Source organism: Sus scrofa, chromosome 5 (assembly GCF_000003025.6).
Source record: "Sus scrofa isolate TJ Tabasco breed Duroc chromosome 5, Sscrofa11.1, whole genome shotgun sequence".
NCBI lineage: Eukaryota > Metazoa > Chordata > Mammalia > Artiodactyla > Suidae > Sus > Sus scrofa.
In genome coordinates this window covers 77,019,710-77,044,028 of record NC_010447.5, presented here as the reverse complement: position 1 = coordinate 77,044,028, position 24,319 = coordinate 77,019,710, and the positions used below count along the sequence as shown (strand labels likewise).

The 24,319-nt window shown below is 42.4% G+C and overlaps 1 protein-coding gene and 1 long non-coding RNA gene across 2 annotated transcripts in view; one reads left to right on the top strand and one right to left on the bottom strand.

Annotated features, from left to right (window-relative positions):
- Positions 1–24,319, top strand: part of SLC38A1 (solute carrier family 38 member 1) — a 66,884-nt gene that overhangs the window by 32,695 nt on the left and 9,870 nt on the right. Inside the window, 8 exon segments of the mRNA XM_003355629.4 lie at positions 15,850–15,923; positions 17,369–17,461; positions 17,929–18,010; positions 19,205–19,224; positions 19,227–19,286; positions 20,893–20,951; positions 21,061–21,174; positions 22,553–22,632. Of these exon segments, the coding sequence (XP_003355677.2) occupies positions 15,850–15,923; positions 17,369–17,461; positions 17,929–18,010; positions 19,205–19,224; positions 19,227–19,286; positions 20,893–20,951; positions 21,061–21,174; positions 22,553–22,632 (582 nt within the window).
- LOC110260814 lies at positions 8,661–14,016 on the bottom strand. The gene is made up of 4 exons (XR_002344321.1): positions 13,751–14,016; positions 13,529–13,624; positions 13,196–13,418; positions 8,661–9,595 (listed from the first exon to the last, which is right to left on the bottom strand). It is a non-coding gene; the product is annotated as an uncharacterized LOC110260814 (long non-coding RNA).

The window sequence follows — 24,319 nt, the reverse complement described above, 5'->3', positions numbered from 1 at the left end:
CCCTAGAAAAGACAAAAAGACAATAAATAAATAAATACGTACATAAATTCTGAGGCCGTGTAATTGCATCTGAGGTACAGGAAGTATAGTAGATTATCGATTTCGGTTTACAGTTGTTCTGAAGCTACATGTTTCTGTTGGAGACACAATGGGCCTTGTTCCTGAGTTCCCGTTGTGGCTAACAGAACGAGCCCAGCTCTGTCCATGAGGATGCAGGTTCAATCCCTGGCCTCGCTTAGTGGGTTCAGGATCTGGCACGTTGCCATGAGCTGTGGTGCAGGTCGCAGACTCGGCTCGGATCTGGTGTGGCTGTGGTTGTAGCTGTGGTGTAGGCCGGCAGCTGCAGCTCTGATTCAACCCCTAGCCTGGGAACTTGTGTAAACCTCAGGAGCGGCCCTAAAAAAATAGCAGACATGGAGCTGTTCCCTGAGGCAGTAGTTTGGGGATGGGCTGAGGCACAGGGAAGAATAAAACGTACCTGTTGAATTGAGTTTCCCTGAGAGTGAGGTCCGAGGAAAAGGCAATGGAAGCTGAAGAAATCTCCTTCCACTGTATCTTCCTCTTCTAGTGCTAATCTTTTGACATAGGTGTTCTTTCATTTGTTATTTCATATTACTGTCTCTCCCACCTCAGCCCCAAATAGGAAGATCGTGTTTTCTAAAGAGTTCTATTAAAGGCATTTTATAGAAAATTAATCTCTGAGGAACATGTCATCTTCTCACAGTGCTGGGTAAATGAGAGGTTTATTACACTATATAAATCTCATAAAGTAATAAATGCTTTATGTTTTTCCATAACTTCTTAGCAGGTATTATTTTCATTTATTATTATTTTAATAAGGTAACCTTTTAGACCATGAAAAAGGAGACTGTAATTCATGACATTTCTGGGAGTTCAAAGAGATATCATAGTTTATCGTAAATACTGAGTTCATAAACAATCTGTTTGAAATGGTAATTGTGAAACAACATTATAGTGAGTACGAAACAGTATTTAAATTTTATTTTTGTTGATTATGTAATTCCAGACATTTTTTTTTTTTGCCATTTTCCATTTTCTATCTCATTTGGGTCGTAGTTGGGAGAATAAAAAAGATCACATGTCTAAACACACGCTCTGGGAGAGTTCCTTGTGGCACAGTGGCATTGCCACAGCCGTGGCGTAGATTGTAGCTGTGGCTTGGATTCGATTCCTGGCCCAAGGACTTCTGCATGCCATAGGTGCAGCCAATAAATAAATAAAAGCATGCTTTGAAAAGTGGAATTCAAGAAGACATTTATTAATTAGCAGCAACCCCATAGGGCTGCTGTGACAAGTTAATGAGTATGTGTGGAGAGAGAGAGGGGTGGAGGGAGAGAGAGAGATGGAGAGAGTATTTGTTAAAGTATTAATAAGGTGGTTACTAAATAATTAAATTTATTGAAAGGCTACAATATATAACATATTATCTCATCTGATCCCTACCAACAACACTATGAAGTAAATATTAGCCCCATTTTACAGATGAGGTAACTGAGGCTTAAGAACAACTCAGGGAGTTCCCATTGTGGCTCAGTGGAAATGAGCCTGACTAGCATTCATGAGGATGCAGGTTTGATCCCTGGCCTCTATCAGTGGGTTAAAGATCTGGCACTGCTGTGAGCTGTGGTGTAGGTCACAGATGCCGCTCGGGTCTGGCATTGCTGTGGCCACGGTGTAGGTGAGCAGCTACAGCTCGGGTTTGACCCCTAACCTGGGAACCTCCATATGCTACAGCTGTGGCCCTAAAAAGACAAAAAAAAAAAAAAAAAAAAAAAGCCTTGGAAAGTAGGGGAGCCAGGGTTCCACGGAGGATTCCTCAACTCTAGAACCTGAGTGATCTAAAACACTATACTGCCTTTTAGTGACACCATCAGAAGCCAAACTTGCATTATTTGTGTAGTCCATGAGAGAAATTTTATTCTTATCAATAGGTACTTGCAAATGAATACTTTAGCTCTATATTATAATGAAAATAGTTCCGCAGTATCAGTGGTACCAAATTGTGTATTGGGGATGGTCAAGTTCATGGTCACAGCAAGTACAGATACACCTCAAGTATATTTTAAAACCAGTACACCTTCTGAGCTGCTTCATACAGGTCATATCTGTGTCTGACCTTGCCTCATGTGCTGTTTAAGGTTTCCCACTGCCCTTGAACTTCATTCCTTCCAGGGATTTAACTAAACTTTTTGTAACTAAGAATTCAAAAGCAAATAATAGCAAAGTTGAATAATACCAAATTCATTACTAGGGAATTGGTTAAATAACCAGAGTAGTTCCATAAAATGTAATATTAGACTGCTATTTAGAAGAGTAAAATAGGCTTATATGTATGGATATGGAAAAAAATTCCCAGGAGTATTATTGGGTAAAAACAAACTGAATATTGGATGGAAGTGAGCAGGTGGGGTGGAGGCAGTTTGTGTATATGTGCATATATTAGTGCAGACTATTTGGGGAAATTACAGGAGAAGACTGTTGAGAGCGGCTGCTCCTGGAGAGTGACATGGGGTCTGGGGGTGTAGTGGGGCTGGAAAGTTCATACTCTTTAAAGTACCTTTTTTTTTTTACTATATGCTTTTGGGGGAAGAAACTAGTTGAGAAAAATGTTTTTTTAGAGAGCTTAAAACCACTGCAATAAGACTTTTCCCATTTTCTCTTATCTATAGAAACTTGAGAAAAAAAAATATTTTCAGTGTTGCTATTTAGACCGTGAGAGCTAGATTGAGCAATTAGTACAGTGCCACCTGCTCCAAACTACATTTTCACCTGCAGGTTGCCTCTGAGTCGGCAGTAGCAACTTCCCTCCTTTCTGTAGGGGCTGCCTGCACGGTGCCCGTCGCCTTGGCCTTTCTGTCATTCCACTCCAACATGGTCCCTGCGCTTCTGAATCCTGACAATCCCGGAAGACCCAGGACAGGTGCCATTTCCAAAAATGTTGCTATAATCCTCCCAGGTGGGAGGACCTCCCTTCCTTCTCTTTTCAGTGTAGTCCTTATCTTTTTTTATAGCAAGTAGTGCTTCTGTTATTTAGGCATGTATTTTCCATTCTCTGTTGAGCTCTGTGCCCGACAAGGGCAGGATTGATGTCTGATTCTTCCTTGTTCCTCCCCCAACAAGATCTAGAACAGTGCTCACGTGTAGCTGATTCTCAATAAAGTTCCCCTGAAATGAATGAACCAAGGTGTAAGAATTGGCATAGTCTTACAGATTTTTACAAGGCTTGAGGCCAAACACTTGCAAAGATATCAGAGGGAATAAACTATGAGGTTGAGTTCACCTTCAGATTTTCAGTAGGCGAGGGGATGTAATGAAAACTATCAGAAGCTCAGCGAGGGACTCACCGCCCATGGGTTACTTTCCTGGGAATGCCTCCTTCATTCAAAATAATTAGAGACTGTTGAGAAATACTGTATGAGGTTAGCATTGTGTTGCCAAAAGGACATTTGTGGCTAAACTGCTATTTGCAAAAAGGACAGTAATTGTCATTGTCAGTTTACAGCAATTACCTTCACTTTGTGGTGGATTGTTTGTTCCAATTGTAGGTGAATTCTTCTCTCTCTTAATATTTACCTTTGTGGACCATTTGTCATCATCCTACCATCAAAAAGATGCAACAGCGTATTGTCTGCAATTACAGTGTTTACAAACAAATCAGTAACTAGCCGTGCTGGTATGGGTAAATCTAAAAAACGAAGAGCTCTATAAACCAAGATCAGACTACCAGGTGCCTTCTCCCTTGAAATTTAGTGTTTTACAATTCAGTCTACATAGGAGGTAGACGGAAATGGAATTAGAACATCTCATTGCCCTAAGTCCTACATTATAGGTATCTGATCATTACTATCATGTCACAAAAATGGGCTTCTTGTTCTATCAGGGGCTACGATAAATCCCTTAAATAACTGTCTTAGCATAGCTCTCTGGAGTCCTCAAATCTCTTTCAGCAGATTCTGCCAATTTGGAGTGAGATTGTCGTGTACCTTTGCAATTACTCTGCATGTTCTTGAACTGTCATTGCTTTAGTACTTTACATAGATTCCAAAAAGTTCGAATTACACCCACCACGATGATAATTTTGCTCTTAGCAGTAACAAAGATGGTCTGTGTGATATTTATCAGGTCGTTCTTGGCAAATGTTACGTTGTCTTGTCTTTGCACTCTGAAAGCAGGCAGTTCCTTGCTTTCTAAGGAAAGACCAAATTGGATTTGTGATATCAACATGGGCGATGAAGAGGAAGTCAATAGGAAACGCAGCTCTTCCGATCATCCTGGGAGGTCCCTGCGTCGAGTCACACTCATCTTCCGTCTTGTCAATCCGTTACTTGTTTTCAGAATTCTTTGAGTTATAGCCACTGTTCCTTAGAAATGATTTGAAGAGAAAACTGTTGTCCCGCAGCTGGCAGCAGAAATCACTGGCATGAGTCTCTTGTTTGGGGATAATAATAATACGGGAAGGGGAGGGATGGCACATTCAGGCTTGCCAGCGTTTGGAGTACATGTAGAAAGGATAGCGGCAGGGCCATTGAACTCTTTTGAAATTCACTGGATCAAGAAGCTTTTCACAAGTGGGGAAATAGGAAAGTGGTGAGTGTTATGCTAAAAATGAGTGCCTATTCTGTAAACAGAGTTGGCAAGGGTAGGAGGTGAGTCCCACCCACAGTTTTTTAAAAGTTGAGCAGTTCCGCCTAGTTGATGATGAGTCATCTGAGATGTGTCTGATAAGCAGTTCCAAGAAGTCGATTCTTGTGGCCTCAGAGACGTAGGAGTGCGGGGTGTATGTGTGTGTGTGTGAGCACGAATGTACAGGAATATGTATACTGAGTTCACTTAGTCCTGCCTGTGTTGAGTTACCTCTGCTGCTACCCAAGGACGATAGTGTGGCCTCCATTTAGGAGCCCTGAGTTTTTATTAGTCTGCAAGAGGCAAGTTAACTATCTCTGGTTTAACAGTACTATTCATGGCCAAGATGCGTAGAATGTCTTTTCTGTGTTCTCTTCTGGGTTCCCGAAGGTCAAGGGCCTATCTGTGCAGTAGGTCCGTATAGTCCAGAACTTTAGATTTTCAAGATTAGCTTGAACTTTTATTGCTCACAGAGTGGTAGTTGGTTTAGCAGATTGGAAAAGTGCCCTTATGTAGGCCAGTTTGTTGTGCTTTGTTCTGTGACCACAGGCTTCACCTTCCTTCAAGCACGCGGTGTCAGTGATCTACATCAGTATCAGGGATGGCAAACAACAGCCTACAGACCGAAGCCACCGCAGCCTTTGTATGGCTTGCTAGCTGAGAATCACTTTTACTTTTTAGAAAAATTTATTTTATTGACGTACAGTTGATTTACAACATCGTGTTAATTTCTGCTGTACCGAAAGTGATCTGGTTACACACACACAAACACACATTCTTTTGGATATAGCTCCCTGTGCTTTAACCAGGACCTTGTTGTCTATCCGTTGTATATGTAATTGTTCACAGCTGCTAACCTCAAACTCCTAATCCACCCCTTTCCCACCCCTCCTCTCCCTTGGCAATCACCAGTCTGTTCTCGATGTCTGTGAGTCTGTTTCATAGTAAGTTCATTTTATCATATTTTAGATTCCACATATAAGTGGTTTCATATGATATTCTCTGTCTGACTTATGCCAATCAGTATTATCGTCTCTAGGTCCATCCATGTTGCTGCAAATGGCATTATTTCATTCTTTTTTATGGCTGTGTAGTATTCCATTGTAAAGGATTGAAAAAGGAAGATAGTTCTAAGGTATCCATTGTTTCATGGAATCTTAATAACAGTTCCATTTGTCATCCCCATTCTACAGATAAAGAAGCTAAGATTCACTGAGCCTAAGTAACTTGCCCAGGATGATAATCAATTGGCCGTAGGATAGGGGAAGGGAGCGGGGGGTGTAGTCCTCTTAACTCTCCCGTCTCTCCTTAAATGTGCATTATTACCATGGAAACAGAGTTGTGAATGGAGCCATCATTCCTACAGGAATGGAAGTCCAAAATGCCCATCAGGTACAACACATTCCTTGCCTTAGGGGTGTATGGAATTCTTCTGTCCTCAGGAGTTACATTTTTAGAGTATGATAAAGGGGACATTTTTTTTGAAGGTAAGAATCTAGATTTGAGGAGAAGGGAAGCCAGGTGTCCTCGTGGAATGGAAGAAGAGGAAGGAAGCCTAGTCTAGTGTTATAAATGGAGCACCCACAAAACCCACAGCCCTCTACCAGCGACAGTAGGCAAAAACAGGAAGTGGTGGTGGCACATGGCTTGCTTTCTTACTGGTACCAACTTCCTTATTTAAATGCAGACCTCCTCCCAACTTTATTAACTTCTTAAAGCATCAACCAAACTGATCAATTTTCTTTCTTTCTGCATACACTTCTTCCTCCTTAGAATTATAGTAGATTTTATTTGATTTGGTCCTCAGCAGTGCATATTCCTTTCTCTGGACAAAACAAAATACCTAACCAACAGTGAGGCTAGTGTAAGAGAAGCTTTGCACCAAAGAAGCTAGATTTACCTACAAGAAAGAAACAGAGTTGTACAAATAACTGATCCTCACCTATTCCTCGCCCAGCCTTTAAAAACCATCTCTTTCATTCTCCTGTTCAATTTGTAAATATTACAAATAATCACATGTTACCAGGTCCTAGCATGCTGGTCATTTGAGCCTCAGAATGTTGAAATTGAATCAGAATTTAGTGACTAAAAAGTCCACTTTGGGGACTGAGTAATTAGATGATGTTTCTGCTCCTGTCTGTAAGTATTTTGTAAGCTCCTTAAACGAAATAGGGACGATACTAATGAGATTGGGGCCTTAACAGATGCACCCCCCCCACACATGCACACACACAAAGATTTGGAATAGTAATACTATCATTTGAAAAGTTACTTACATTTTGCATTTTAATGCTTTTTAACGGAGTGGATTTTATTACACTTCTAGTTGTACAACGGTCATCACAACCCAATTTTACAGCATTCCCACCCCAAACCCCTGCCCATCCCTCCCCCTGCAACCTGTCTCCTTTGGACACCATAAGTTTTGCAGAGTCTGTGAGTCAGTATCTGTTCTGCTAAGAAGTTCTCTGTATCCCTTTTTTAGATTCCACATATAAGGGACCTTTTAATAGTTTTTATTGTAAAAGTAAGATAATCATTAAAGACCATTGTGAAAATGCATAAAATAAAGTAAAAAGAGGAGTTCCCACTGTGGCGCAGTGGGTTAAGGATCCAGCATTGCCACAGCTGTGGTGTAGGTTGCAGCTGTGGCTCGGATTCAGTCCCTGGCCCAAGAACTTGCATATGCCTTGGGTACAGTCAAAGAAAGTGTATAAATAAAGTATAAAGAAATCACCCAGCATCTTGCTGTCAAAAACAAGCTCTGTTAAGATTTTGATGTGTTTTACTCGAAGTTTTTTGGTTCTCTGCTTGGGTCTTGCTTTTGACACTGTCATCAGATGTGGACATCTGATTTTGGAAGATGACAGTGCATTGTGGCTAAGGACTTTGGAGTCAGATTAGCAGGGTTTGAGAGCTCTGATGCCAGCTTTGTGATGTTGGACAAAATACTCAGCCTTGCTGTACTTCAGTTTCCTTATTTGTAAGATAGGTAGCAACAGCGCTACTCATAAGTGAAATATTGTAGAAAGTGCTCGCTGTGGGCCTGACATAGTGAATGTCCCTAAATTTCTTAGTGGTGATGATGAAGAAAGTGTTTTGTTAGTTACATTGAGTTCTCACTGAAGTAAAGAAAAGCTCTAGGAAGTGCATTTAAATGGAAAAGATAATTTTGAATTTGTCAAAATATTTAAAATTTTCACATGAATTAGAGAGTCAGAACAGCTCGTCCCTCTTTCCTCCTTTTCAGGCGTGTCTTCTCCCATCTAAGCGTTCATTAAATAAACTTGCTCTGTGTCCCCTTTCGTCTCCACTTTAAGCCTCTCCCACTGGCATCGCTTCCCAGGCTAGGAACCAGGCTGCACCACCCCTCTGCACTTACTGTCCAAACAGCCTGCTTCCGACCACCTCCTGCTCTCCTTCCCTCCAGAGACTCCCACTGTGTCCCTCTCATCCTTGCATGTCACTGAGGACCTCTGGGCTCTGCTTCCTTCCCTGTCCCACTGAGAGGTCATGGTCCTTCACTCACGCCCCTTTCTTTCCCGCCCCTGAAGTTCTCTCCGTCCTGAAGCTGAGCTCGCTCACCATGCAGACGGATGACACTTTCAATCCATCCTCATCCAGCCCTTCCTTCATCCCCGGCTGGCACTCTCCTCTCTTCAGCAGTGTTTTAAAATCTTTATTCACTTCCTAGAGATGTTTCTCATAAGTAAGAAGAGTCGGGAGTGGAATGGAGGGCGGGGAGAGTTAGGGGGGAGGTAAGAGTGTGTGAAAAACTGGAGGAGGAAAGTGCAGGGGGAGGAGACAGCCTGGAAATGTGGGCGCAAGCTGTTGGTGGGGGCAGACAGGGGAGGGAGAGGTTAGCACACAGGGCTGGAGAAAGAGGATTGGCAAGAAGACAGTATGCTTCCTACCGTTTGTCCAAGTCCCTTGTCCTGGAGGGTTCCATTTTCTTGTAAACATTCTGCCTCGACCAGCATCTACGTCCTTGAGCTGGGGAGTGAGGGGCTGTGGCTTGGTGGGAGAGGATGTTAGGTAAAAGCAGCACAGGCAATAAAAGACTGTTTTTCCCCCAGTGAGGGAGTTTATATGCATTATTCTGATCAGGAGGGTGGTACAAATTTTATACTTCTAACCAGGTGTAGAAAAGGAAGAATTATACAAGGCAGTGAGCCTCAGGCGCCATTTGGAAGGGACAACGTGGCAGGGTGGGAGAGGGATGTGGAATTGAAAGTAATTTAAATATATATATCCTGGCGAAGCAAGTAATCCCCTTAGGAAGTCGACCAAAGGAAGCAGGCAAGACTTGCTTTCATACCGAGAGTGATGATGCTTCAGCGGTAAACGCTTCCCTTCAGCGCCTTCTCACCCGAACAGCAGGGGAGTCTGTGTCAGGTAGTCACGCTGATCACCTGCAGACGGGGTGCCAGGTGATGCAGTGCCACTAGTCCCAGCAATCACGAGAAACAGAAACACTGAATGGATATGCCAGGGGGCCAGAGCTCCTGGCTTTCAACCCATCAGCTCTAAGCGCAGCCCATGAACCAGCAGCGTCAGCATTCCCTGGGGGCTTGTGAGAGATGTAGGGTCTCAGGTCCCAGCTCACACTGGCTGAATTAGAATCTTTATTTAACAAGATCCCGAGGAGATGCATACACACACGTTGAAGCTTGAGAACAGCTGCTTTAAACGCCGGCAGTGGAGCAGACAGGAGAGGCATGCTGCGAGGGTGGGTAAGGGTTCCTGCTTTTTTGAGGGGAGTGAGTCCTAGAAGAGTGGAAAGCACTCACCTGCGTGGCAGCTTGAACACCTCCTTCCGAGCTATTTCTGGGGCCACAGCAGTGACGCTGCTTCATCTTCACCTCTTTCAGGGGCTCTGACGCTCGGCTGGAACATGTCACATGATTTCTTGTCATATAGCTGGGCTATATGACTCGTCTCCCTTAAAGTGCTGTGGGGTTAGGTTTTTTCTTTTTTTGGAAGCATTTTATAATTTATAAAATTACGAATAATAATTTATAAAGTTATGAATAAATAATAAAATCCTCCAATTTAGAGATAGGATTTGATGAGCTTATCCAAATTGAGTGGTAAAATCACTACCACAACCGTGATATAAAACACTTCAAAATCACCTTAAGCGGGTCGTTTCATTTATTGTCACAGCTCTCCATTTCATTCATACCTTGAAAATGAAATTTATTATGACATAATCCACATAATCTTTGGGTAAATTGTAGAAGAGCAAAGGACCGTAATTACTCCTTTGATTATATGCTTCAAAACAATGACATAAAGAATCTTAAATAGATGTTTAAATGTTGATTGTTCAAGTAGGAGGCAAAATTTTCCTGCAGCAAATAGAGTAGAAATATCTAGGAATATTTAAGAAATCATGGAGTATTGCCAGAGGTCTGGAAATGGGCAAATTTCATCCCAGCATCCAAAAGTGGTTAAAAAAAAAAAAAAAGTAGATCCCAGGAGTAATTCTAGAGCAAATTATTAAATAGCTTATTTTGTGCAATTACTGCAGAAAATAATTGCTCCGTGGGGGGTGAATACAGTTTTCCTAATAGTCAAGCTAAACTAACCTCATCTTTTGAGATAAGAGTGAACTAGTAGGTCACAGAACTTGCTTAGGCAGCATGTACCTTGATTTTAGCAAGATATTTGGCAGAGTCTCATATGACTTAAGAATGAGAGCCTAATCTTTGTAAATTTGCTTATTCTTGGTTAAGAGTCTGCTGCATGCTGTGTTTAGTATTTCATGTAAATAGGTAAATAGGATGGGCCATGACTGTGAGTTAAACAGTCATGGCTTGTCCTCGAGTCTGGTGATGGAGAAACATAATAAAACAATAGAGTAAAAACATTGCTCTGGCTGCTGGATGGAGGATGGATCAGAGGGGGCAAGAAAAGGGAGACAGGCAGAGACTATCATAGGTGCCCAGAAGTTAAAGATGATAGTGACTTGGGTTAGAGCAGTGGCCGTGGAGATGGGAAAAAATAAATGTATAGATTTGGGATATGTTGGGGAGGCAGAGATGATAGGACACCTGCCAGTGAATTAGATACGAGGCTGAGAGAGTAGATGAGAGGTCAAGGGTGTCTGACTTCCAGGCGTCTGACCAGAGCAGTTGGCTGGATGAGGGGCCGTTTTCCAGATGGTCTTATTCCATTCAGTTAGAACCAGTGCCCTAGATGAAGGCAGATTCCAGACAGGAAGCTGGATGAGGTAGTTGACACATAAGTAAAAAGGATGAACAAATTTAAAGATATCTCAAGACTAGAAAGGTAAAATGGAATGAAAATTGCAGAACTTTGCACTTGGCTTTAAAAAAAAGTACACAGGGAGTTCCTGTAGTGGCTCAGTGGAAACAAAGCCAACTAGTAACCATGAGGTTGCAGGTTCGATCTCTGGCTTCGTTCAGTGGGTTAAGGACCCAGAGTTGTTGTGTGCTGTGGTGCAGGTCTCAGATGTGGCTTGGATCTTGAGTTGCTGTGGCTGTGGCCGGCAGCTGTAGCTCCAACTGGACCCCTAGCCTGGGAACTTCCATATGCCACAGGTGCAGCCCTAAAAAGCAAAAAATAAAAAAAAATTAAAAAGGAGACAGGATAAGAGTTCTTATCATGGCTCAGCGAGTTAAGAACCTGACTAGGGAGTTCCCGTCGTGGTGCAGTGGTTAACGAATCCGACTAGGAACCATGAGGTTGCGGGTTCGGTCCCTGCCCTTGCTCAGTGGGTTAAGGATCCGGCGTTGCTGTGAGCCCTGGTGTAGGTTGCAGACGCGCGGCTCGGACCCCGCATTGCTGTGGCTCTGGTGTAGGCTGGCAGCTAAGCTCTGATTCGATTCGACCCCTAGCCTGGGAACCTCCATATGCCACGGGGGCAGCCCAAGAAATAGCAAAAAGACAAAAAAAAAAAAAAAAAAAAAAAAAGAACCTGACTAGTATCCACGAGGATGCAGGTTCGATCCTGACCTTGCTCAGTGGGTTAATGTGTAGGTTGCAGATGAGGCTTGGATCTGGTGTGATTGTGGCTGTGGCATAGGCCGGAAGCTGCAGCTCCAATTTCACCCCTAGCCTGGGAATTTCTATATGCTGCAGGGGGGGCCCTAAAAAGAAAATTTTAAAAAAAGCACACAGGATAGAATGAGGAAGATTGGCCGAATAGCAGTTCCCACTAGAAGCTCAATAAGAATGGAATGTGTGACATGCTGCCATAAAAATGAAAACCAAAATCGGTTGCCTTAAAAGAAGCCGGATGTCCGACTGAAATTAATAAGCTTACTGTGCTTTGCACTGTTTGGATCAAAACCAATGTGAGAGTATTGTGTTTTTCTTGGCACACAGCCGCTAACAGCGATGGTTGAGAAACTGAACCTCGACTGAGATGTAAACAGCCTGAATGCTCCATCGCAGGAGGAACAGCTGAAAGTACTGGCGATGTTTAAGTCAAAGAGCACCGTCTTAAAATAAGCACCATCAGATGTACTTTTAGGTGGGAGAGGGGTTAGATTTCAAGTAGATTCAAGTTGGTCCAAAGGGGAAAAGAAGGGCTTAGGGTAGAAATAGCAGTAGTTTCAGCTCAGCCTCAGTTCCAGTGCACAGCACTTTCCAGCAACAGGATGGGTTGCGTAAGTGTCCCCCGACAGAAGATGCCTTGCAGACCTGGATGTGTTGGCACAGAGCAGGGAGGCTTCCCCATCCCTGGTGAAAAGCTGGGCACAGGGTAGTCTTTAAAGGTCTCTCCCCAGCCCAGGAGTCTAGAATTCTGTTTCCTGTTCTTCTCGAGGGACACACGATCTCCTGGGATGGTCGTGTACTACATTTCTCGAAGTATCGCTGACACCAGGGTGCTCAAAATCCCTGACTTCATTCTTCACCAGACTAACTCTTCCACCACTGCTTCTCCAGGGCCCGTGTCCAGTTATACGTTCTAGGTCCCCTTCTCCTCAAGGCTGAACGAATTCTGAGCTATCAGTACCTTGATAACTCAATTGCCCATTGCCAAGGTTCGGTTCCCATTGAACCATGCCTTTTGTGGCAAGCAGCTTTTGCCCTTGCTGTATTACAACTTTTGGTCAATGGTTAATGAAACGATGTGAAAGCTTACAAGAGGACTTCCTGCTGTGCCTCAGGGGGTTAAGAACCCGATGTAGTCTCCGTGAGGATGAGGGTTCAATCCCTGGCCTCGCTCAGTGGGTTAAGGATCTGGCGTTGCTGTGCACGGTGGTGTGGGTTGCAGATCACCTGGCTTGGATCCTGAATTGCTGTGGCTGTGGCATAGGCCTCAGCTGCAGCTCCAATTTGATCCCTAGCCCAGAAACTTCCATATGCCGCACGTGCAGCCAGAGGAAAAAAATAAAAAAATAAAAAGCTTACATGATGCCCAGATGAAATGAAGGAGTGACTCACTACTGTTCCCCTTCGCACAGGGATGTTTATGTTTCTCCTCCAGGAAACCAGACTATATGTACAACTACATAATGGGTCAAAATAGGGGCACAATAATAGTCAAAATAGAAGAAATGTTCAAATAAGTCCTTACGTTCTCTCGAGTCATCCCTCCTGCTCTTTCTTTGAGATGTCAGCTCCAACGGGATCCTCTTAAACCAATCTGTGGATCTGTGGTAACCAATCGATAACCCATTGCTTCGAAGAATCTAAACAGGGAGATGCACCTTTCTAAATTTCAATCCCGTTAATGTTGGATTCTGTTAGAAGCTAAAGCAGTCTTGGAATTTTACAGACAGCATTTGCCTCTTCGTGACCTGAGAGAAAAATGGTTTTGCTTTATATTTGTTTTCAGTCGTGGAAGGGACAGTCTGTATGTTGGGAGGGATGGGGAAGAGGATCTTCAGGGATTGGCTGTCAGACTTACTGGGGTCCTTTGCTGGGGCGGAGGGGTGGTGCAGTGTGCTGTCTCTCAGACATGGGGGCAGGGGGCTCCTTGTCCTCACCGTGGGAGGTCCTCCTTCTGCTGTCGGGAAGGGGAGGAAAGACAAAAAGTGAGCTCCCTGCTAGAATCTTCCCTATCAACACCCTCCTCCCACTTGGAAAAGACAAAAGAGGTGATAACGAGTTTTATAAAGACATCCTTCACCTTTAGCCAAGGGCCACAGGCCAGCTGCGCGTCATCTAGCCCAGGAGAATGGCTCAGAGGCAGCCACGTGCAAGAACATGTGGTCCTAGGGCGACTAGCTGGGGAAGAGATGTGTCCTTCGAATGCTTCTTTTGCTGCTAAATACCCAGTTCTCCCAGGCTTGGGGCCTTTGGTTAACCGTTAGGGAGATGTTGGTAATTATTCCTCCTGTGAGACATGCGGTTTTGGAAGGTCACACTCTTCACTCATTAGCCTGGGGCCCGGGGTAAGAGGCCCTTTCCTCCCCTGCTTAGTCACGGGAGAATCAACTCCACGGAGGACAGGGTCCTCCAGAAGAGCACCTGGCTAAGCCTGAAACTGCGTCCCTCTGTCCCCACTTGGGAAGCCCAGACTCTTCTGTGCGGCACAGAAACCCCCTGTGGCCTATCACGTGCACATGTGGAAGTTGCCACCTGGGGTTCAGCGTCAAAAGGAGTGAACTCTGAGTGAAACTTGAGGCTGGCGTCTTCCACGTAAATACCATCTTGAAAGAGGAAAGAAAAATTATACCACAGTTAGTGTCGTGCATCCTATCTCTGGCAGACGATAGCAAATCATGTTCCATTACATGTCTCAAAACTACAGGATGATAATAAATGCTCGCTCTCAGTTTTTTGTGTCCCTCAGCCAAAATAGATAACAGGGGACTTACCCTCTTGTTCACCCTCCTGCTCAGTGATCCGAGTTAATGTATATCTGAATGTACTTTTTGGCCGTCATATCTTAACCTAAGTTCCCCTTTATTAGCTGGTCAGTTGGACCTTCACCCAAAGTTAGGTTTTCTCTTCTTGCTCCCAGTGTTTGTTTTATCTCGGCCGAACTCTATGGCCCTTTTATGTTTTCTGGCCAGACTCTGGCAGTCCACCTGCTCTGCCGTTGACTGTTCTGTACCCCCTCATTTATCTCTCATGGAGATTGCACTGCCTGTAGGAGAAACAAAATGCTGCGAGAGAGGAGAAAGCTAAGAAGCAGTCTTTCTGCCTGGGGCAAGGGAAGGCACCTGAGGAGGTGATATCTGAGCGGTGGTTCAGCAGGTGTGCAGGGTGGCGAAAGGGCCGGGAAGAGCCCCACGCAGAGAAATGCAGGAGGGGCAAGCCCCGCTCAGCAGTGCTTGCTGGAGAAATAATCACCGTAATTACTCAAACATGGACTCAGTCGCGGCAACGCATTGTTCCGGGGATGTGCTTCCTTACATCCGGAAGTGGGTGGTTTCATCTAGGGGACTGGAATTTTTTTTCTTTTTAATAAATAGGTTTTATTTTCCATTATGATACCTATTTTCAGTTGTTTTAACCAAGGAATTCAGAAACAATCTATGTCATCCCCCACATCCGTCTAACGGTGCTTCTTCCTCAAGGATGGTTGGATAATGAGCCAAGTGTACCAAAACAAAAACATGAGCTTGCCATTCAGCTAGGTCTTTTCATTCCGTTTGATTGTCAACATTTCCCCATCAGTTAAAAGAGGAACCAGGTGCCAAAAAAAAAAAAAAAAAAAAAAAATGAATTATCTCAGTGGTTCAGTATATATACATTCACAGATAGCCATAGGGTACCTAGATGAAAAGGACCCTAGACACCATTTGATTTTAGATCGTAGGTGAGGAATCTAGGGATGGCAGAAATTGAGCCAGGTGCCCAAATTCACGTGGTCACTGCCAGCCTTTCCCTTGGTGCCCCCACCCTCCATCCCCACCCCCCTTCCTCATACTTTCTCACTCAGATGTAACAGGAAAATGCACCATAGGACTACAAAAGCTTTCTTTCATAATGTTGTTTTAAGGTCGCCTCAACTGAAATGATCCCAGAGAGCTATTTAAGCTTTGAACTACGTAAACGACTGCATTCTTGGCGTTGCATTCTAATGAGCCATTCTTTAGTGGGTAGAACATTTTTACTGAGGATTTTTAAGGAAGTGTGGCTAATAGAGTCCAGGATTTGGGTACTATCAATAAATCGTATTAACCATAGAACATATAAATCAGCTTTGTCCCGTCCACAGTGTAAGGTCAGAGTTTGTGTTCTTCATGGTTATCACAAGACTTATTTTCTTCACTTTAGGGTACTTCTGACTTCAGTAACACTTCTGTCTATATATTCAATCAACCTTCTGTTGATCTGTTCAAAGGAAACAGGTAAGCCGATAGCACGTCTAATTTCATTAAGCCGGGGTGATTGATTCTCATGGTGATATTGTGAACAGAAGATACTCCCCGTGGTTAGCAACTTGATTACGAAAAGGAAAACAGTACTTTGACCTGCCCTCTGGAAGACCTACCGTGGTATTTATCTAGAGACGTAGATTCGGCAACATATAAATTAAATTGTTATGAGTAGCGAGCAAATAAGGTTGTCATTTAAAGAGTACCTTCCATACCCTCAATTATACCTGCCTTTCTGGTTTAAGATGAGTTCATTTTAAAGGCCTCAGTTTTTCCTTAGGTCTTTCTAAATTCAAAACAAGGACCCCATGTTTTTATACTGTAGCCTCCAAGGTTTTAAAAGCAAACAGAGCTTTCATTCTCTTTTGTGCCTATTCCAAGGAGAAAAATGTGACTCCGAGGCAGTGTGGGAGTGAGGGTGCTAGGAAAAGACTTCACGTTCTCTGGGCAGTGTAATACCTGAAGTGTTTATTTTCTCTTCTGGGGACACTGGATTATATTTGTATTACTTTGACTTTCACATCAGCTAAATCCACATTCACCGACTGTTATTGTATACAGATGACTCCATTTAACTGGAACATTTTGTAATAAACTGAGGATCTGACCATTGTCGGGTTTAAACACCAGTCTTAGAAGAGATTCAACAAAAGTTTAATTATAGTCTGACCCATATTGCTTTCTGTGAACCTTTTGAAAATGTGAGCTGAACTGTTATGGAGAAATATAAACACATTTTTTTCATGAATGGTTTAATATTTTAGTATTATTGAGATGAGTTGGTTGAACACTTTCGAATTATGCTATAGCCAAATGACTCTTGACAGAGTTATCTGCTGTTCTCCTCTGCGAGCTACAATCTTTGAACTAAATTTTACTAAAGATCAGAATTCTGATGTAGTTATTACATGTTTCTCCGCTTGTTGTTTTATCGAGGACCCATGAGGCATTGTTGGAATATTAAGATAATTCCTTGGTAGCCCAATCAGTTCAGGTAATTACATCAAAAGGAAACTTTCTTCCTAACCATCAGGATTTTTATTTTTAAATCAAATCTTTAACAATATACACCAGAACTGAGAATAAGATCAGAGTGGGAATTTCCCCCCGGTAAAGTAGGGAGATTTTAGACATAGTTTAAAAAAAACAAAAAGGCTTATGACCTAATCATTTACCTGTAATGCTTTTGTAGCCAACCTGAAAAAGAAGAAATGGTGGTCATATCTGACATTTAAAAATGTCAAGAGGTTATTGCACAATGAGAGCCTAAACCTTGCAAAGCCAAGAAGGCTATTTATGTGATTTTGATAAAGACATAGAATAACTTGGAGAATAGTCAATAGAATGAAGACATCTTGGCTGTCTTTAGTGGGGGAACTCTGTCATTTCTTATGTTCTCAACCATGGTTTTTAAACAGGCTGCATGGTTTATGAAAAGCTGGGAGAGCAGGTCTTCGGCACCACAGGGAAACTTGTCATCTTTGGAGCCACCTCACTGCAGAACACTGGAGGTAAAAAGATCGTGTTTGTCTGTACCTTAAAGCATGTGAACATTATTGACTTTTCTAATGCCTGTGGCTGGGTGGCCACATGAAATTTAACATAACTCACACAGTATCATTCTCATTGCTAAAACGGTGCACGAGGGAGCTCCTTGACAGCCTCAAAGGATCCATTGTTGTCACTGCTGTGGCTCCAGTCCCTACTGCACTGCTGTGGTGCGGGTTCCATCCCTGGCCTGGGAACTTCCACATGCCATGGGCGTGGCCAGAACAAATTTTTTTTTTTTTTTCCCCAAATGGGGCATTGGAAAGTAAAGCAGAGGTGGTAATCCCTTATAATCAAGGATACTGGGACAGTATCTACAGCCGTCTTGGTATCTTTGTGAAGGTCAGTCTAGGAATAGGCTGATAACCTTTCACATTGCTTGCAACATGAGCCTCTGTATCTTCTTTCTAAAAATGTTCTTTTTCCCTAGCAATGCTGAGCTACCTCTTCATAGTGAAAAATGAACTACCCTCTGCCATAAAGTTTCTAATGGGAAAGGAAGAGACATTTTCGTAAGTTACAGACCATTTTGTGTGTGTGTGTGAGAGAGAGAAAACTCAAAGGCTCTTAATTGAAATGTGGGCTAACCAAAGTTTTTGATTCAAGAAAAGTGCAGAAACAAAGTTTCCCCTTGGATGTTTTTTCTTGGTTTGTTGTTGCTGGGGGTATATAAATGAAGGCAGCAGGGAAAGCCATTTGAATCTGAGCACTTAAAAGGTAGATTCACTGGTCTTGCTGTAAATGGTAGATAATGCCTTTTCCCAAGAGCCTGAAATCTACGTCTAGTTTCTATGAAATAGAACAGATATGGAGTATTCTTAACACAGAGGTAGAATATGCAAAATTCAGATCCGAGTCTCTTTCTCAAAGAAGGGACAGAGCATCTTGGGAGCAGAATTGACATAAGCCATCCTCCTTAAAGATACAGCTAACCTTGGAAAATGTTGCAGCTGCATTTGGCACATCCTTATGTTTTGACTACCTCTTATTTAACAGTTCTTGTCAGTCTGAGTCTCTCTGTTTTCTTTCAAGGGCGTATCATAGAAGCCAGGATCCCTAGTGTTCTGTCATCAGGATTCAAGGTCAAATATGAGGGATTAGGGAGAAAGCCATGCCTACCTGTGCTTTGTTTTTGATGATATTAGCCAAGCAAAACAAAAAAGGAACTTTCTCTTTCAATAATTGATAAGACAAGTTGTAATCTGACAGAATGCACTGTGCATTCAGCTTTGAAACCATGTAAATCAGGGGCAAAAAAAGCAATATCCCTTCTTCTGTCACATGGGCTAAAGTATTTGGGTAAAGAGTTCCCATCGTGGCTCAGTGGTTAACGAATCCGACTAGGAACCATGAGATTGTGGGTTCAATCCTGGCCTTGCTCAGTGGGTTAAGGATCCGGCGTTGCCGTGAGCTATGGTGTAGGTTGCAGATGCGGCTCAGATCCTGTGTTGCTGTGGCACTGGTGGAGGCTGGTGGCTGCAGCTCCAATTCGACCCCTAGCTTGGGTTGCCAGGAAAGCACCCAAGAATGGCAAAAAGACAAAAAAAAAAAAAAAGTATTTGGATAAGACCTGAAAATGATAGAAATGAATGGTTAACATCAATAATAGTTAAAAAAAAATAAGATATTGTGAAATTTTACATGTGAGGGGGAAAAAAAAGTCCATTTCTAAGAAAATTTGACCTAACTGCTTAAATGCCTTTCAGACCCTGGTATGTGGATGGCCGAGTCTGGTGGTGGTCGTTACCTTTGGCATAATTCTTCCTCTGTGTCTCTTGAAGAACCTGGGTAAGGAAAGAGCTCACCTTTATTGTAGTCTCTCCAGTGCCCAGATGAATCAGAAACTTAACCAGGCTGTTCCTGTTGTGATTCCGTGGTTAAGAACCTGACCAGTATCCATGAGGTTGTGGGTTCCATCCCTGGCCTTGCCCAGTGGGTTAAGGGTCCAGCTTTGCCATGAGCTGTGGTGTAGGTCGCAGATGCGGCTCAGATCCCGTGTTGCTGTGGCAGTGGTGTAGGCTGGCAGCTGCAGCTCCAATTCAACCTCTAGCCTGGGAACTTCCATATGCCACAGGTATGGCCCTAAAAAGAAAAAAGAAAGAAACCCAATCAAAATGAACAACCTTGCCCTCTACTGTCACTTGCAGGGTAAAGATTAAGTGATGTATTACAGGTATTAATCAGGCTCAACTTTAATATGGGATAAAAAAGTATGTGACTTCCTAAGCTATCCCTTACTCATCCATGGAGGGGAGAAGTCCTGGGACCGTCAGCAGACAGGGCTCTTTCTAGCAGCACCAAGTCCAGAAAATGAAATTCTCCTCGACATACCCTGATTATTTTAGACAAGCAGAATTTCAAACCTCATATCAAGGCAGAAGATCTTGATGTTATACCCCACTCTTAAATTATAAATCACTCTTAAATTTTCAGAGTCTACCTGGTCTCAATTATTTACTCATTGAAGGGAGAGAGAGAAGTGAAAAGTCAAAAGTGGTAGATAATCAGCAAGCCACATCCACTTGGTTTTGACATTTGTGTGTGTGCTTCTATTTGGAGACAAGGGTCTCTGATGTGACGGGAATTTCATGCCGTCTTGTCTAGTCCAAAGCCTGAAAGCCTTTGCTATCGTTTCAGGCTCATTCAAGGCAGGCATTCAGAGTTCTTCCCCAAAAGATTGCTAACCATAGTTTTATTGTTTTGTTTTGTACAAGAATACCAAGCCTCTCTAGCTGTCGTGTAAGAGCTATAAGCAGACTTTTTTGAAGCTCCTTCATTTTCCGGTTGCCGAATCCGTGTTGAGGCTTTTCTGTGCATATACACGGAGCTCATTTCAGTCTAAGGAGAGAAGGGCTCTTCTCCCCCAGCAGTGAGTACAGTGCAGCTCCCAGAGACCATTTAACTCAGCCCTTCTGGAGCGAATGATGGTCAGAGGTCTCCTACGGATTCTAAGGGGAGCAAGGAAAAGATCCTGAGGGGCTCAATTTATCCCTAGAAATCCCTTCTCTCCTCTGTGCATATGCAGTAGGTACACAGTAAGTACATAAATCAAGAACTATTGCAAGAGTCCAGGAGTAAATGGAGTTGGCCATAGGAATTCACCGAGTGACAACAAGGGAGACCTGTGGCCAAATTCGGGAGGCTCTTGTTCCCTGGTCTCTGGGAATCTGCATTCTCTACTGTGTCAGGAAGAGCTGGGATCAAAACACATAAATACTACAAGGTTTTAATTCGAAGTCACCATTTTTGCCAAATAAGGTAGCACTATCCAATAATAAATCTTGTATTTAGATTAACATGTACAAATATTATTGAGACCCCAAACTATGCTTGAAGTAATGCATTGACAGAGATGACAGATGAAATAATGTAATTTTTTAAACTTTTTTTGAAGGCTATCTCGGCTATACTAGTGGATTTTCCTTGAGCTGTATGGTTTTTTTCCTCATTGTGGTAAGTGCTGATTGGTTGGTTTGGTTTTGCCGTAGTACAATGCCATGCAATAATTATTTGGCTTTATTTGATGAAGTCTCTTTTGTTTCTCCTTTATTCTTAATGCTAGGTTATCTACAAGAAATTTCAAATTTCCTGCAGTGATCCAGAGCTAAATTCAACGAGTCCTAACGCAACAAATGCTGACATGTGTACACCAAAATATGTTACTTTCAATTCAAAGGTAAGTTTCCTATCCTTTAAACAGAAAAAGCATTTCTACTAAGGACAATGTGTTTCTCCTACTTGTTTTCATTAAACTTTTTTTTTTTTTAATGTATTCATTTTCAGAAGAACACAGTACCTACCTCTGCTTACAATGTCATAGTCCATTTAGGGACCTTGGAGAAACATATGAATTGTTTATTTCTTACTTCCTTTTACCCGGTTTATGTGTAGGACAACCTTAAGTATTCTTGGTGAAAACCCCTTTCTGATCATTGTCTCAGCTCTGCTGTTCCTTGTAGATCTTTACAAATAGATGAATAACATCCTTCTTATCTGGTGGTGGTGGAAAGGAATGCTTCCACCTTCCCTAGCTTGCACAGTTGAAATACAGATACCACTACAGATTGGCACTTGAGGAACCTTCATACGACATATTGAGATAATTGTCAATAGTATGGGAACAGGGGACTGTGGAACCAGTCCGGCTTGGATTTGAGTCCTCGGGTGACTTATCAACCCCGTTTGTAAAAAAAATAACAATTCTATTCTAAATCTACAGAGTTTTTAGAAGTGCCTGGTACAGTGCTAGGGCAAAATGAGAGCATGAGAAATGTTATTTTTCCCTCTTTCTCTGCTAACTTCTTTTTGCATAGAAGTTACTATGTTGGATTTGAGAGTTTTAAAAAATCGTATCTAAGAAAACTAATTTAGATCGAATCTCTCCTTTGCCCCCGTTTAACGATACAGCCAAAGTAGTGAAGTAATTTTCTTTTCAGAAAGTAATTTTCTTTTTAGGTACTATTTTTTTGAGTCTGATTGATGCACCTCATATAGAGCAAAGAGCAGTAAAACAGAAGTGGACGTTCTGGGCGTGCTGTCTAGCCTGACTGGGACAGAGTCAGGAAACAGCACTGGTCTGTCTCAGGGTTGTTGTGGGGACTCAGTGAAATAATGTAGGAAAGTCCTCTGTGACTGGCTAGGGCCATGTCAATACGGGCGATGCAGTGCCTGGAGGATGTAAATTACACTGTAGGTGAGCCCAGCTAAAATCCCTCTGTGCCAAGTGCCTAATGTCTCAAGCTGGATAAGCTGTCTTAGAAAAGCTGCTCCTATTTTAGATATCAAAGCTCTCCTAATAACCAGATAATCCAGGGATTCTGAAGGGCTGTCAAATAAAAAGACAGCTCAGAAATACTGGAGCTGTATACTTTTTGGTAAAATTGTCTTTTGTGGAGTTCCCTGGTGGCGTAGGGATTAAGGCTCCGGCATTGTCCCTGCTGTGGCTCAGGTCATTACTGTGGCAGGGTTTGATCCGTGGCCTGGGAACTTCTGCATGCTACAGGCTTGGCCAAAAAAAAAATGTCTTAATGTTTATTTATTTTTCTTTCAAATAGACCGTGTATGCGCTACCAACGATCGCATTTGCCTTTGTCTGCCACCCATCAGTCCTGCCAATTTACAGCGAGCTTAAAGAGTAAGAGATTTAATGTTTTACAAACTGAGTTATTTTACAACCCCTCATTAATAGGCAAGTACTGTATTAAAATAAATGGACTCATATAATGAACCCCCACCGATGCATTGCCTGGTTTCAACATTGACTTTCTGCCATTCTGGAGCGAAAAATAATCAGAAACCTGCAGTATGTTTTGGCCATAGATATATAACGTGGCTTACTATGTGGGCTTTTTTGGTTAATTTGGTTTTTCAAATACTATATTACTCAAGAGAGTTCAAGTATTTATGTTGCTTTATGTTACTTATGGCTATTTTGCAAGGGGATAGTAATAGCCTTCAATTCATCTGTGAACTACCAAATGCCATTGTGTCTGATTTGCCTTTTGGGTTAGTTAGAAAAGGCTGGGAAATCAGACAGAAAGAATTTAGTGTTAAGACCACAAATTGGACCAAAAATATTGTTGTTCATTTTAAACTATTACGATGATTATATGGGGTTTTTTTTGGGGGGGGGGCTACTGTAGAGAGAACTAAAGGCCTGCTTATCAGTCCTCTCATGGGTTCTCTTTTTTGTCTGTTACCAGACTTTCTACATAAAAATAGTCACGTGGCATAGTCTCTTTGTTTGAGGTAACTGGTTGATCATTTACATAGGTGTCCTGTGTGTAGCCTTATATTCCTACTTCTGTATGCACTGCATCCGGCTCACCGGCAAAAATTCATCTCCACCCGTCCCCATGCAGTTGATCCCCTTCACCCATCTTGGCCTCCCCATCACCCCATCCCGCCTGGGAACCACTACTCTGTTCTCTGGATCTATATCTTTAGGTTTGGTTTGGTTTGTTCGTCTTTTTCTTTCTTATTTTTTGGTTGTTCTTTGTTTTTTATATTCATGTATAAGTGAGATCATATGGTATTTGTCTTTCCCTGTCTGACATATTTCACTAAGAATACTAACCTCAAGGTCCATCCATGTTGTGATAATTGGCAAGATTTCATCTTTCTTATAGCAGATTAGTATTCCATTGTGCGTGTGTGTGTGTGTGTGTATCACATCTTTATCCGTTCATCCACTGATGGGCCCTTAGGTTGTTTCCATATATTGGCTCTTATAAATAATGCTGCTATGAACATAGGGGTCCATATTTCTTTGGGAGTTAGTATTTTTGTATTCTTGGATAATTACTCAGAAGTGGGATAGCTGGATTGTATGGGAGTTCTGTTCTTAATATTTCAAGGAACCTCGATTCTGTTTCCCATAGTGGCTGTACCAATTTACATTCCTGTCAACAGTGTATGGGGGTTCCCCTTTCTCCATATCCTCTCTAACACTTATTATCTCTTGCCTTTTTGATAACAGCCATTCTAACAGGCGTGCGGTAATATCTCATTGTGGTTTTGATTTGTATTTCCTTAATAATTAACAATGTGGAACATCTTTTCATGTACTTGCTAGCCATCTGTTTGTCTTCTTTGGAAAAATGTCTATTAAGCGCCTCTGCGTATTTTTAAATTGGGTTTTCTTTTTTTGTTGAGTTGTATATGAGTATACTGTGTAAGTTGTATGTCTTTCTATATTTTGGATATTAACCCCTGATCAGATACATGATTTGCAAATACGTTTTCCCATTCAGTAGGTCGTCTTCATTTTGTTGATGGTTTCTTTTGCTGTGGAGAACCCTTTCGGTTGGATGTAGTCCCAT